The following is a 13,262-nucleotide window of genomic DNA, read 5'->3' on the forward strand; positions in this document are numbered from 1 at the left end:
GCACGGCCTCCGTTGCTGAACCAGCCCTGAGGGCTTTGCAGCACACGCAGGGCATGGGCCAGCGCTGTGCCAGGTGGCAGCTGTCTGTCCCCAAGTGTGGCCCAGGCTGCCTGCAGGCACAGGGGCCAGCGCTGATGAAAACGCACAGGAGGATGTGACATCACAGCGATGCTAATAGGTAGTTTGGGAAATGTAGGATGTAAATAGGCATTTCCTACAGAAAACCTGTAATTTTCTATTATCAGTGTAATAAGCAGGCAGCCGCTGTGCTCAGAGGCGCTGCAGCAGGGATGGTGGAAGCTGCAAGCACCACTTCTGGCTGCAAACCCACTGGCCTGGCTGCCAAAGCCCTGCACACTCCTCTGCCCAGCACAGAGACATCCCACACAGCTCATGGCTCTCTGGGGCACTTCATTTCATTCAGGCACCTGCATTTTGCTTTCAGGATAGGCTGCTCAGGGGATCAGCTCTTTGGATGCTCCTCACTCTCAAGCGTGTGGCAGGGAAGACTGCTGCCCACCAATGGGCCTGAACCGCAAAAGGGGAATGCAGAAATGATCAAAGGCATGAAAAAATAAGAGCAATATAATACGACTTTTTGGTTTGGAGAAGAGATAAAAGGGATTTTGACAGCAGTTTGGTCAATACAGAACACACTGAAGGAGAAGCAAAAATACACAAACTAAGGAGGAAGATATAGACCCACCAATGCCTATTAGAGACATGAATAACACCTATTTTTCAAAAAGATGTCTGTTGTCTGCACAGACAGCCCATGCAGAGACCTGACTGGCTGGTGGTGGAGCTGAGACTGGCTCTGAAAGAATCGGTGAGCATCTTCTTGCTGTGGAGAAGTAACCCAAGAAAGCACCAGCTGTACTTGCACTCAGTGAATGCTCTCAGTGGGTGCAGGTGGGTGCTGGAGCCAGTTCTCCCTCCACAGCAGAGGCAAGAAGAGCTGAGTGCAGTTGTTCACACTCAATCTATGTTGCAGATCAGTGCCAAAAGGCTGCAGGGCTGCCCGAGCTGTGGGGTGCAGAGTGCTTTGCACAGCAAGTCTGTGTCCTGCCGAAGCAGAGAAAAGGGTTACTTCCTGGGGGAGGATGAGGCTGCCAAGAGCCCCCAGAATGGAGAAGGAGCATCGAGGTGTTGCCATTAGGGTTAATAGCTTTGATGTGCAACGAGGATGTGCAGAAATGGTCTAATCATCATCAGCCTCTTAAGAGGGCAAACAGGTGAGAAAGTCAGAACTAATACAGCACCTGAGTGCAAAGAGGCTCTAATTAAATACTCCTACAAATTAGTGACTCATTTAGAAGTAAAATGATTTAATTTAAACTCTGGTGATGAATTAATGTACACCTGTTCCCCCCTTTAAGGCAAACAAATGAGTAAATAAACGGGAGGATGATGGGCTGCTTGAAGAGCCCTTACATGGACTAGTGGTTGGCAAGTCCTGTCCCATCTCTGCACAATGCTGTGCAGTCTCTGAGTGCAGCAGCATTGCCTTGTCTCCCCACCTTGCTCCACAATTGCCCAGGCACTAGGAGTCTGCTCTTGTTCCTTTCTGGGGATCGTGGGAATCACTGTTTGATCCCAAAACTTGATCAAAGTAACACTTCCAACTCATTCTTCCTAGAAAGCAGAAGGACTGGGAAATTGGAAGCAAATGAGCCAGGAGCAAACTTAAAAGCACCATGACTTTTACTTTTTCTTTGCTTTAAAGCGACAGGGAGATGCTGTTAAGACAGCAAGTGCAAATTAGGAAAAAGCCCAATTAGTAAAACTCCTCCTTCCCAGCATGAAAGTGCAAGGAACAATTTCACCAAAGCAGTTCAGGGATTCCTGCTGATACTGCCATAAAGGCAGTCAGACCACTGAAAAGGCTCTTTCCTTGACAGACTCTACACCACTTTAAAAAAGCCTTGAAAACATCCCTGGGTGCCAGTTTGACTCTCAGATGCAGTCCATCTKGGGCTTACTGCTCCCCTTCTTCAATGCATCTCCAAAATCCCTCTGTGAGCTGAGCCCCTGCCACTAACTCCGCTGCTGGCAGGCATGGAGAGCCGGGGCAGGCAGAGCCCTGGGGCTCAGGGGGCTGTGGGGACAGGAAGGTGCTCAGGCAGTGAGTGCTTTCCATCCTCCTGTGAAATCAACCACATCAGCACAAGCAYTGACCACTGTCAATCTGTGCCTAGTCTCAAATGAGGCCATAATGTGCTTCTGAATCAATCGCTGGCAGCGCTTTGTCCTTGTTATTCTTATTACCGGAACTCGAGCGCCACGTGCCTGCCAAGCAGCTTCCCCACGAGCCCATGACACCCACGGCAAGCGGCTCCCTGGGTGCTACCTGCACCCTGCCCCCAGCACCTCCTGGGCTCACTGGCCCCAGGGACCCAAAGATCTCTCCTGCTGCCTAAGCTGCCTTGTCAGGGCTCAACGCACGGGAGATGCAACTGAACACGGGGTTTGGGCAGACCAGAAGTGTTTCTCYTTACATAAAACTGTGAGAAAAGTTCTGCAGCCTCCCTATCACAGTAGGAAGCAGGAGCACAGTGAAATCTCATACACAGCCTAAAGATTACCAAAAACTAATATACCAGGCAGTGCCACACTGCCAGGCTCTCATCACCTGCTCTGCTCTGCTCCTGCGGGCCATACATGTGGATGGACATGGGGGGCAATAGCCACAAGCTGCAGTTTGGAAAGGAGTAAGGAAAACAACTCCCCCAGGAAGGTGATGCAGGATTTAACAGCACTACAAGGGAGCTGAAACCAGTGCTGGTTGGAGCCAGCGTRTCCTGTGTTTGCTAACAGCACTGAAGGGGACAGCAATGCTCGGCTTGCTGGATTGCACAGCCAAAGTGTGAGATGTGGTGTGTGYTGCCGACCACTTTGTCCCAGGGCACACACTCCTGCACTGTCCACRGGCAGGATCCTGCCCCGGGAGCACAGGCTGCAGCATGGGAAGGTGCCCACAGGAGGAGCTCCAACACAGCGACAGCGCCTAACACCACCTACACATCCACGCTCAAAGGGCTCAGCCTCCCTTCTACTTATTTAATTCCATTAATCCCACACTGTAAATTCACGGTAGCTTTCACTGTACACTAAAAATGAAATACTCCCTTAGTGCAGCCAGGCCAGCAGCAGCTGCCAGACCCTMGTGTCCTGCTCCCCAGCTTGCTGCCTGCCTGTGGAGTGTGGTGGGGCTGAGCTSTGCCCCATGCCAGAGCAGATGGCAGCAGTGAACAGTGCCTGCAGAGGACTCGGCTCCCAGCAGCGGCGTTTCAGCCTCTCCTGCTGCACCACGGGTACCAGGAGGCACAGCTGGGATGGCTCCCAGGTGCTGGGGACAAGGGCTAACCCACAGCTTGTGAGCCCACAGTTTGCTCTGTGCTGGCTTTGTCACACAGGCTGCATGGCCACGCGGGCTGGCAAACTGGTGTGAGTAATATTATTTGTTCTCTGACCTGYGGGAATAGAGGTCAGAYGGCTGTGAGAAATCTCTGCCACYCTCCCTGCCCCCTTCCCAGGCATGTGGGGAGGTGCTGACAGGTCTTGTTTTGTGTCACCTGTGTCTAGGTTACCCTGCTATTGCTTGCAAAGCCAAGGCAAGCACCAGACTGATGGCTCTAGGCCAGCTGGCCTCAGTGGTTAAAAGTGCTGTTAAATATTTGCTCTCTGCCTGTGGTGCCACTGCTCCTGGAATGTGAGCCATCTATAAACAGCCCTGCACACCACAGAGATRTTAGGCTGACAGGCTGCTCTGCAAAAACACTTAAAATGCAACTATTCCCAAGCACAATCAAACAGCAAATGGGCCTTGGGGGTTCCATGCCTTCCTCCCTCATGTCTCCCTGCTTAGCTGTGCTGTGCTCAGCCTGGCAGCACTATTATGCCATGGGGGACAGGGCTGGGGCCTTCACCTTTCAAAGTGCTGGGTCACCACTCAGCCCTGTGTAGGGTCTGAGGTTTGCAGAGTCCCAGACCCAGTGCTGGGACCATATCAACGCTTCCTGCAAACACACAGCATGTGCCGAGGTGTGGCTCCTGGCTCTCAGCTCCCGCAGGGGCTGCAGAGCCTGCTCCCCTCCCACCTCTATTTCCACATCCACTCTGCACATTCCCTTACTCAGCAGYATGCACCATGCCCACCCTGCCCTGCAGCCCTCCCATCAAAGGGAGSTGTTGCCCTGCCAAACCCACACGAACAGGGACCAGGATGAGAGCAGACCCACTGCCACAGCAATCCTGCACAGGCAGCTGCTGTTCTCTGYAAACTCAGTCCAGGATTCTTCTCAYTGGCATTTCAAATAGGAAATGATTGTATTGATCCCCACATGCCAACAGGGTGCAACCCCTTCTGCTTTTGGGTCCATCCTAGTGTCAAACACTCCATGAGCCTGTCATGTTCAGCAATTTCCAGATGATGAGGAGTCAAACACAGCAGAATCCAGGGGAAAAAATTATGTGCAACAATCAGCTACTTAATAGCTGCTTCAACATGAGAAGTACAACTGATTGGTGCTCTCAACCAGCCATGATATTCTAAAGAAAGAGAAATGAGAAGAGAGAGGCTCATGAAAGCAGCTAAGAGAATTTACTTAATGCTCATTTTTTCCAAAACAGTTCCCACAGCTCAGTATTATGCTGCAGGCTCTACTGAGCACAGGCCTAGTGTGAGGATGGGAGTGCAGAGACACTGGATCCTGCTGAATTCCCAGCGTTCAGCAGAGCCACAGCCTGCCTGCAGCACAGTGGACAGCCCTGCTTAACATTTCAGCTGGAYTGGTAACAAAAAGCCCAAGGCAGACAGATGTAACTGCACAGTTTGGCTTCACTGGCAGGACATACATGAACACACAAGTAACTGCAAGGGAAGCACATTATCCCTTTAAACATATCCCAAGCTGCAAGGTAATGCTGTGGCTCATCTCTCTGGTACAGCTRAATGCAGAGGGATGCCAATGCCCTCCACTTGGCATCCCAAAGCAAAAAAGARCTCTGTGCCTTCCTTGGATACATACAGCACACCCTTTGAACTAGATGGAATTCGTCCCTTACCTTCTCAACACAGAGATCTGCTTTCCCTTTCCTGGCATATATAATCYTACCTCGTGGGCAAATGCTCTGATCTCATCTCATAAATCAGTTAGGTACAGTGCAGGAAGGGGTGGCCACAGGCACAGGCAGATAACAATTCAAACAGAAGTGATAACACATGCAAAGAACACTTCCCAAATTTATTCCCTGTTTAATACTAGTGGGGGGTTTATTTACAAGTCCCCTGCAGCTCAAGAAGACTCTGCATATAAGCACMGTAAAGTATCATCCTGCCATTGCTGCTCTCATGGCTGCAGAGGAACCAATTTTAAACAGTTTCCCAATTTTAAACAGTTTCAACCTAATTATGCAGCCAGAAGAGTGCCAAAAAAGGCGAGGCAGCCCTGAGGTGGGTCAGCCCCTCCCCTTCCACATGTGCACCCCCTTGGCAAGTTGTTCTTAGGGGAGGACAGGGCTGGAGCAGTTGGGCTGGGAGAGGTGCAGTGCGGGATGGAGGGGTTCACCAAACACCCAGCACACTCCTGTGTGTGTGAGCAAGGCAGCATCAGSGGTGGATGCAGACAGCACCTACCCAGGAACTCCACCAGAGATGTGGMTAAGGGTGCGAGCATGATCCAGGAGTGCAGACCAGTTTACAGCTCATGCCTGCAGGTCACAGGCAAAGAGAGCTCTGTGCAGGGAGTGGAGCTTGGACTGCTCCAGGGCAGTGGGACATTAGCAGAGTTTCTRTGGGCAGAGATGCTGATTGGAACAGGCTAATGCCAGCACAGTCCAGTGGGAGATTAGATGGGGAAAGCAGGAATGAAAACTCAAAATGCATGTTTGCTGGCATCAGAGGAYGGCACAGAGAGCAAAACTTTGAACGCAGATGGAAGTGAACGGGCACAGGATACTGCAGACTGAAATACCTCAGCCAACCTGGATGAAGTACAGCCCTTGCAGAGCAGAACAAAGTCATCAGCGACAGTCCRGGCGGGCAGACATGAGCTCCCATTCACTCCCAAGGCCAAACCATGGTGGGAGCATGGCAGGCTGCTGAGTATTCTGCTCCACAGCCTTCTCCCTGTACCAGCCATGCTTCAACTGCTCAAGGCGAGTTTCCACCGCTCTGGGGCTGGCAGGGAGAGCTCCCCAGTGCTGCTGCAGGGGAGGCCCAGCTCAGCATTCTCCAGCCCCTCTCTGCTGGGATTCTGGCCAGCATTGCTCTGCCCATCCCACTGTTGGGCTCACCTCATACTCCTGGGAGAACTTCAGCCCATCGTTGGCCTTGAGCCGGTCGATGTTGTCGGCGAGGTCGGTCACGGGGATGGGGGGGTGATCACGCATGCCTGCAAGCGAGACAAGGAGGGAGGAGGGAGAGGACAACGGTTACGGCTCTGCACGGCCAAGGAAGGCTCAGCAAGAGCATGTGCACAGCAAACCCAAGAGGTGGGTGCAGGGCGGACACGTGTGACGATGTGAAGCGCCGGGCRGGATGGATGGGAAGCCGACGAGCTCACACGGCATGCGGCACACAGTCACGGGCGGTGAACAGAACACAAAGGTGATGTGCAGAATGTGCATGACCAGGTGAGCATGCTCGGACAGTACAGCCACGGGCACACAGAGCAGGCCACGCAGCGGGCAGGGCTCAGCCAGCCCCTGGCAGGGACAGGCYGAGGATACACTGTCACTGTGCCTCCCGGGCTCCCGCACGGGCTCAAGTTGAACACACTGATCCTCTGGTGCTCTCACTGCCAAGGGCTGAGGCTGATCCTCTTGCTTACCCCTAACAATGGCATCAGCCACAAAGAAACTCTGCCACACCTGCAGTGAAACCTCTGTCGTGCATGTGCACAGCTTTTTGGGTAGGCAGATGTTGTCCCAGTCCCCAGGGCATTAGAGAAAGATGAGAAGGGCCCCACTGAGGAATGGCTGATCCCCTGGTGGGACGTTGCACAATGTTCTGAGAGCTGAGGAGCAGCTCTGCCCACAGCTGTGTAATTCTTCAGTGATGTTCCAGAGGCAGAGCCTGCTCCAGGGCCCAAAATTCAACTCCTCTGGGCTGGCTTGTGAAAAGCACCATGTGCAGTGATGCACCGTCCAGCAGCTTCTGCAAGCTGGGATGCAGCTCAAGCCACGGCAGAAGTCTTGCCCTGTCTAAAGCAGGGCTGCAGTGTTATGGCTCACCCTGGCCACAGCTGAAGCCCTGCTCAGGAAAAAGGCCCAGAGGAGCGGATCCCACAGATCCCACACAGGGGACACTGTGGRGGTGTGCATGTGGGATTGGGAGGAGCCCTCCTGGGGCCCTGGGATTCAGAGCTTAACTATCACAACCTCCTTCTCTGATGCAGAGATGTTGAACCAGCAGGAACGTGGTTGTGAAACATCTCATCCGAATTCCAAGGCTCGTGACTCCATCGGCTGCTCTGTGGGTTTCCCAGAAACCCCACATGGGTMATGATGATTATTAATAGGCTGAGGCTGTTGACTCACACCCAGGGAGACAGGCTGGAGCACAGCCAGAAGCTTCTCAATTGCTCAGGAGGCTGAACACTGCCACAGATGGSAGTGATGGGCCACTGAGGTGATGGAGCAGTCCCCAGGCTGGGTACACACATTTCACACAGTGGTGACAAGTCACGAGGTGCTAACATGGAAGTGTTACACCTCAGACCTCTGCATAAAACATCTGACATCACTGCACACAGGCAAGACCAATCCAACACACACTCATCCTGCCATCACTTGGCAGTGCAGAGCTATCCACAGACAGCCTGAGAACACATGGACAGGTGGAGAAGGAAATTTCCCTATTTTGTCTTCTGCTGAGGTCCTCTGTCATTTCATCCATCAGGACCCCCGAGGTGGCTGAGAAGCCCTACAGAGATGATGCTGTTTTCAGCACAATTTCCTCACTCATGCCAGAACTCTGAGGCTGTAGCTCAGRAGCAGCCTTTGGAGAGCTGTCACTGATGAGCAATTGAATGATGAGAACAGTGTGGGGCCAAGGTAGAAGTGTGGGACTGGAAGAAGAAAGAGGCTGCAACACARCCACAGCATGTGCTTCTCCTAGCATGGTTATGCACGAGGTACAGCAGAGCCATGGACCACAGCAGAACTGCAGGCCCTCGTCTCTGCTGAGAAACACATGGTGGTCTTTCCAAATTTGTGTCTTACCAGGCAAAGAAACACTGCAGCAAAAAAAAGAGCTGCAGGAGCAGGCAGGGAAAGAGGTGGTTGGAATCCCATTATGGTGAACCTAGAAAAAAAGCCACTGGCAATGCAGGGCAAGACGGAGRTTTGTATACACTGCCAGGACTCCCAAAAGCTCTTCCAATTGCTCTGGCAAGAGGACAGTGAGCTCACCACCAGGCTAGGGGAGCTCAGAGGTCTCACAATGCCWGCAGGGACACAGACTGCAAAGCCCTTGGCTCTGCTCCTGGGGGTAGTATTTATCCTACATACTTYTCCCATTCCTGTGTGCATACACAGATGCCTTGTACAGCAAAGCAGGGCTACCACGCTTTTATGGTTGTTTGAAGATGAACCTGAAGCTCAGAAGACAAGGGATAAGGGGACACTTTTATCCACAGGCTGGTATATTCCATYCATGCTGCTGGAGCAGTAAGTGCCTCCTTTGTGCCTGGGATTGTGGTGCCAACACTGCCACGCAGACCAACTGCAGGCAGTTCAGAGACCATCACAGTCCCTTGGCATGTGCTCTGCCTGAGTCTATGACAGAGACAGCCCAGCTTAGGGAAACCAGTTTGCCCGAGGTAGGCAGAGAGTGTGTTCAACCACTGAAGAGCACTCCTCAACTTGTCCATTTGGGGTTTTTAGCTGGTCACCCCCTCCAGAATGGCCAAGGTTATGAGTCCCCACGCAGGGCCAGTTGCAGGCCTGGCATAATGGCAGAGCCTGGCACACCACTCTAAGGGGGCAAGAGGCCTGAGAGCAGGTGAAGGGCTGCTGCAGAATCCTCCTGGCAGCCCATCACTCAGGACCTTCCCTTCTGCACTGTGCTGTGGTGAGCTGCTGTAGTGCCGTGCGAGCAGTACCGAGCCTGGCCCCACACATCATGTCAGAAAGTGAAATCTGCCATTTTACAGTCTGCTGTGAGTGAAGGTGACCTTCATGACATTGAAACAAAAAATACAGAGACSAGAGAGAAAGGGAAAGAAAAAGCAAAAGGTGTCAAAAGATAAAAACAGGATTAAAACTAACTTGAGATATTCGGGCAACAGGGGACACTGGCACCTGCAAAGAAAAGAAACGGGGCAAGAACAGAAATCCCATTAGCCTTTAGTCATCATCGCAGAGGTTCAGAGATGGAAAGACAACGAGATGAAGATGAAAAGGAAAGCACCATATGCCACAGCACCGGGGGCTTCCCTCCTGCACAGGACCGACTGCCCGGCCCTGGGGGGCTGCTCTGCAACTGGCTGTTACACACCAGGCTGTTGGCTCTGGCCAGTGCCATCCCCTGACACTGGCAAACACGTGGAGCTGGAGATACTGGYAAGGGAGTGAATCCACAGACCTTTATGTGACACCAAGAGCTGCATTTCTCACTGCACACCACAGGCCACAGCCCTGTGCCCCAGGGAAGGCTACAAGGGCCTGTAGATGGTAGGTACAGGGGGCATCTATGCTGCTCAGTGGCCAGAGGGACTGCACTCAGCCCCAGCCACCTCTGCTCAGTGCTCCAGCTCCAGCTCGCTCACAGCTCATCAGCAGCACAACTCAGCCTCATTTCATGGTGTATTGGGACACTGCCTGGTCCTTTATCCTCTCAGTGACTTGGCACAGCAGTACGTTAGTACAGGGAGGCCAACATGGGGGAATAACCCTTGTCTGAAGTAAAAACCACAAAAATGAGAAAGCTTAATATTTAATAACAGTAGACTAATTAATTATGCATTGAACAAGTTTTCCCTGCTCAGCAAGCCCCAACAGGGAGACCAGCTACCAGGGCTGGTGGCCAGCACCTCTTGTCAATGCATCCTCACAGCACTGCCTCGACCTCCGGCGGGTGGCAGGGGCAACAGCTTGGGCCCACGGGGCTTGGYGGATTTCATGCGCCTCATTAATGAGGACAAGCTCGTCAGGAGCTCAACAGTCACTTCAAGCTGCACAACACCCGCTTTTGCCCCTCAGAAACTCACAGGGGATGCAGTGGGCAGAAGGGGAGGAGGACACAGTGCTGTCTCTTGGCAGGGGTGCATTGTCTAGCAGCGCCCCAGGGCCCTGTTGCTGTCTTGAGTGAGCTGAGCACTTTGGCTTSGTTTTGTCTCTCCAGAGAGTTCTACAAACTTACTAAATGAGGAGCATCTTTGGCTTATCCTTAGTCACAGACAGGAAAAGAAAATTTCCCAGTCTCTCTGATGGCAGCTCTTGAACTTTGCTACAGGTCTGGCAAGGGACATCCTTGTTGCAAACACTCTGACCTCAGTAAAGATGGGAGCACACGCAAGCCTGACTTGTCACAATCCTCCACACAATGCAAACCACAAACATACAGCAAAGATGGCTTTTGTGCCCACATGGAGACGTATGACAGAGACATGTCCCCATGCACAGCTGTTGTGAGCAGCCCTGTTAAATACTGTGCTCCTCCCCAACAAGCTGCACRCTGCTGCTGACTGTGTGACCCCTCCCTAGTGCTCCTCCCACTGATCTGCCTGTTGAGATGTTCTTCCTCTGGCACAGGCGCCTCCCTTGCTCCCCACAGCATTTCCCTCCCAAGCTGTGACACCATCCTGTGCTGTGCTGTGACCAATTAACATGCCAGCTCTGCTGACAACTACCAGCCTGCTGCTGCTGCCCACCCGTGAGATCTGCCACTGGTCCTGCACTAACTATGGACCCCTGACAGTGCCCTGGCACAGGAAAAGGTGCTGGTGAAGCTCACTCCAGGTGTGAGCCAGACCGCTGTGAGTGGCAACGGGAAAGGCTGTTCTTGCCCCCCCTGCCAGACACAGCAGTTTTACATCAGGAAATGGCCGCTTCAAAACTCTGTTAGATGAAAGCTCTTAGATGAATGAGCAGCAGGAGGAAAAGGAAAGTAGGTTACAGACCAGGAGGAGCTGCAAGTTAGAAGAGAGCTGTATGTGCCTCATTTGCTGCTGAACTGCTCCCATCACAAAAGCCCAAGTGCTCCCTCAGTTCATCTAGGACCTGGACTCTGAAAGGCTCTGAAGGAGTCAGGGTGAGGCTGTCTCTGATCACTACAATGACAGGTAGTGTGCYTTCCGTGCCATCAGAGACGTGCAGACACAAAGCAGCAGCACCAGACCTTTCTGCACAGTGAAGTACAGTTACCTCCACGAGCTGGCAAAGCTACAGCCTGAGGCACCCCAGGCCAATGAAAGCAGCATGCAGAGAATGGCTTTTACTGAACTATCATCCTCTGCACTGAGACCACCATGGCCAGCAGAGCCCTTCARTGGGCCACAGCACTGGGGAGCAATACAGTCTGCAGACAGCTCTTCTCTTGACCCTTAGCTGAGCAGAGCAGGACACTCAGCACACTAAAGATGCCAGAATGAAGCTGCTGGACACCCTCAGCAGTGTAGGAGCTCTGTGTATCTCCTGACTGCCCCAGATGCAGCCTGTGCGGCCAACACTGCACCAGTGGTGCTCAGCACTGGAGCCCAGCTCGGGTAAAACCAGTGCAGCACCCAGGAACATCCCAGGTGTGGACACTCCCAACTGTGTGGAGGCTCCTGCCAGCTCAGGACAACTGCAGTGAGCGTCACACCATGTCTGACACACACCACACAACAGGCCAGCCCCATCCAGGCTCCCCAGCCTCATGGGCCTGCAGTGACAGGGCCAGGGAGAAGGATTTGTAACCCAGAGCAGACACCTGGATATCCTCAGTCTAAAGCCCACTCTGTGTCACTGTGACTGAGARGGTGTGGACCTCCTGGAGAGTGGGAAGGATTGCAACTCTGCCTCTGGCATGGGGACATGGGAAGGGAAACTGGAGGAGGAAGGATTCAAGAGGATGAGCTGCTCCTTACCTGGAGTCTGGTAGTTGAGCCGCCTCATCTCAACTGGGTCAGACGAGTGGGCCAAGAGTGAGTCCTTCAGGCCGATGGAGTGCTCATCCTTGGAAGAGGGAGAGTGTGCCCTTTTCCTGTGGACAGAGAAGCCAGAGACAAGCAGGTGAGTTTGGGCAGAGCCTGGCATGAACCATCCTGGGAAGGAGTCTGCATCCCTGTGTTCCTGATACCCAGGTCCATCCCAGGTTCCCTGGGGCTCTGGCTAAGTCACATCATCTTCCCAGCCCCCAATTTCCCATCTGTGAAAAAGGAAAGATTATATGTAAGTGATGTCARATGTTTGATTAGTGAGGCAGTTTTGAAATGTGGTATTCTGCACAGTRTTTATTAGAAAAAATGCAGATAGATGCAAGATGCTGTTTATTCTTACTATCTCTTGGAACTATTTCCTGTAGTGGAAGGATATAATAAAATTTTTTTCAAGTATTAGAAATATTTAAATATAGAATGCTGTAATATAATAGTGTAAAGGCTCTTCAGGGTGTGTTTTATTGGGCCATTAATACATGTCTTGAATGGTTGAAGGCACCCAAGGCGTGTATTAATGGAACAATAAAATACAATGTTGTCTCTTCATGCTATATTTATGCCTAAAGCAATGCCACCACCTCAGGCTTTTGCTGGAATTCACAGGCAAAGCAGGGACAGATCCAATCAAAAAGTGGACAAGTGAATATTAAGGAAAATCTACCTCTTCAAGAAGAGTTTCTAGTAAATCTCTAGGTCCCACTTCTAGCTCTAGGTTACAAATATGGTGGGTATGCCCATGGCGTGGAGAGGGGTGTCGGGCAGCTCTCTTTTGTGAGCCTTTGCTGAGCCTGGCACTCAGCCAAAYGTGCTGAGAACAGGAACACACAGAGATTATGTCTTTTGGCTACAGCCCCCAAGTGGATTTTGCCTGAACCCCTCTGCTGACCTGATGTTTCCTGTAAGAGAAGGAGCTGCAGCACTGCTGGTCTRCACGAATGCTAGCACATTCACCAGCCTGCAAATCTCAACAGTCAGTCTCTGCTTTGGACCCCCCTGAGAGGCACCTGGAAGCACACTGAAGGGCTGCCAGGTTCTGCACAGAGGCAGCTGCATCCCTGGATAGTGGTGGCCCTGAGCCATGCATGATCCTAAATATTCTCACAGGCACATGGCATT

At 52.3% G+C, this 13,262-nt stretch overlaps 1 protein-coding gene across 3 annotated transcripts in view; it reads right to left on the reverse strand.

Annotated features, from left to right (window-relative positions):
• The window catches only part of PTPRF (protein tyrosine phosphatase receptor type F), a 375,522-nt gene that overhangs the window by 19,709 nt on the left and 342,551 nt on the right, over positions 1-13,262 (reverse strand). For all 3 annotated transcript variants that reach the window (XM_057390650.1, XM_057390649.1, XM_057390648.1), the window contains 2 exons: positions 12,075-12,190; positions 6,298-6,395 (listed from right to left, as the gene is read on the reverse strand). In XM_057390650.1, the coding sequence (XP_057246633.1) occupies positions 6,298-6,395; positions 12,075-12,190 (214 nt within the window). The remainder of the gene's footprint in view (positions 1-6,297; positions 6,396-12,074; positions 12,191-13,262) is intronic.

Source organism: Malurus melanocephalus, unplaced genomic scaffold (assembly GCF_030028575.1).
Source record: "Malurus melanocephalus ecotype Western Australia unplaced genomic scaffold, MMel_1.1 scaffold_28, whole genome shotgun sequence".
Taxonomy (NCBI): domain Eukaryota; kingdom Metazoa; phylum Chordata; class Aves; order Passeriformes; family Maluridae; genus Malurus; species Malurus melanocephalus.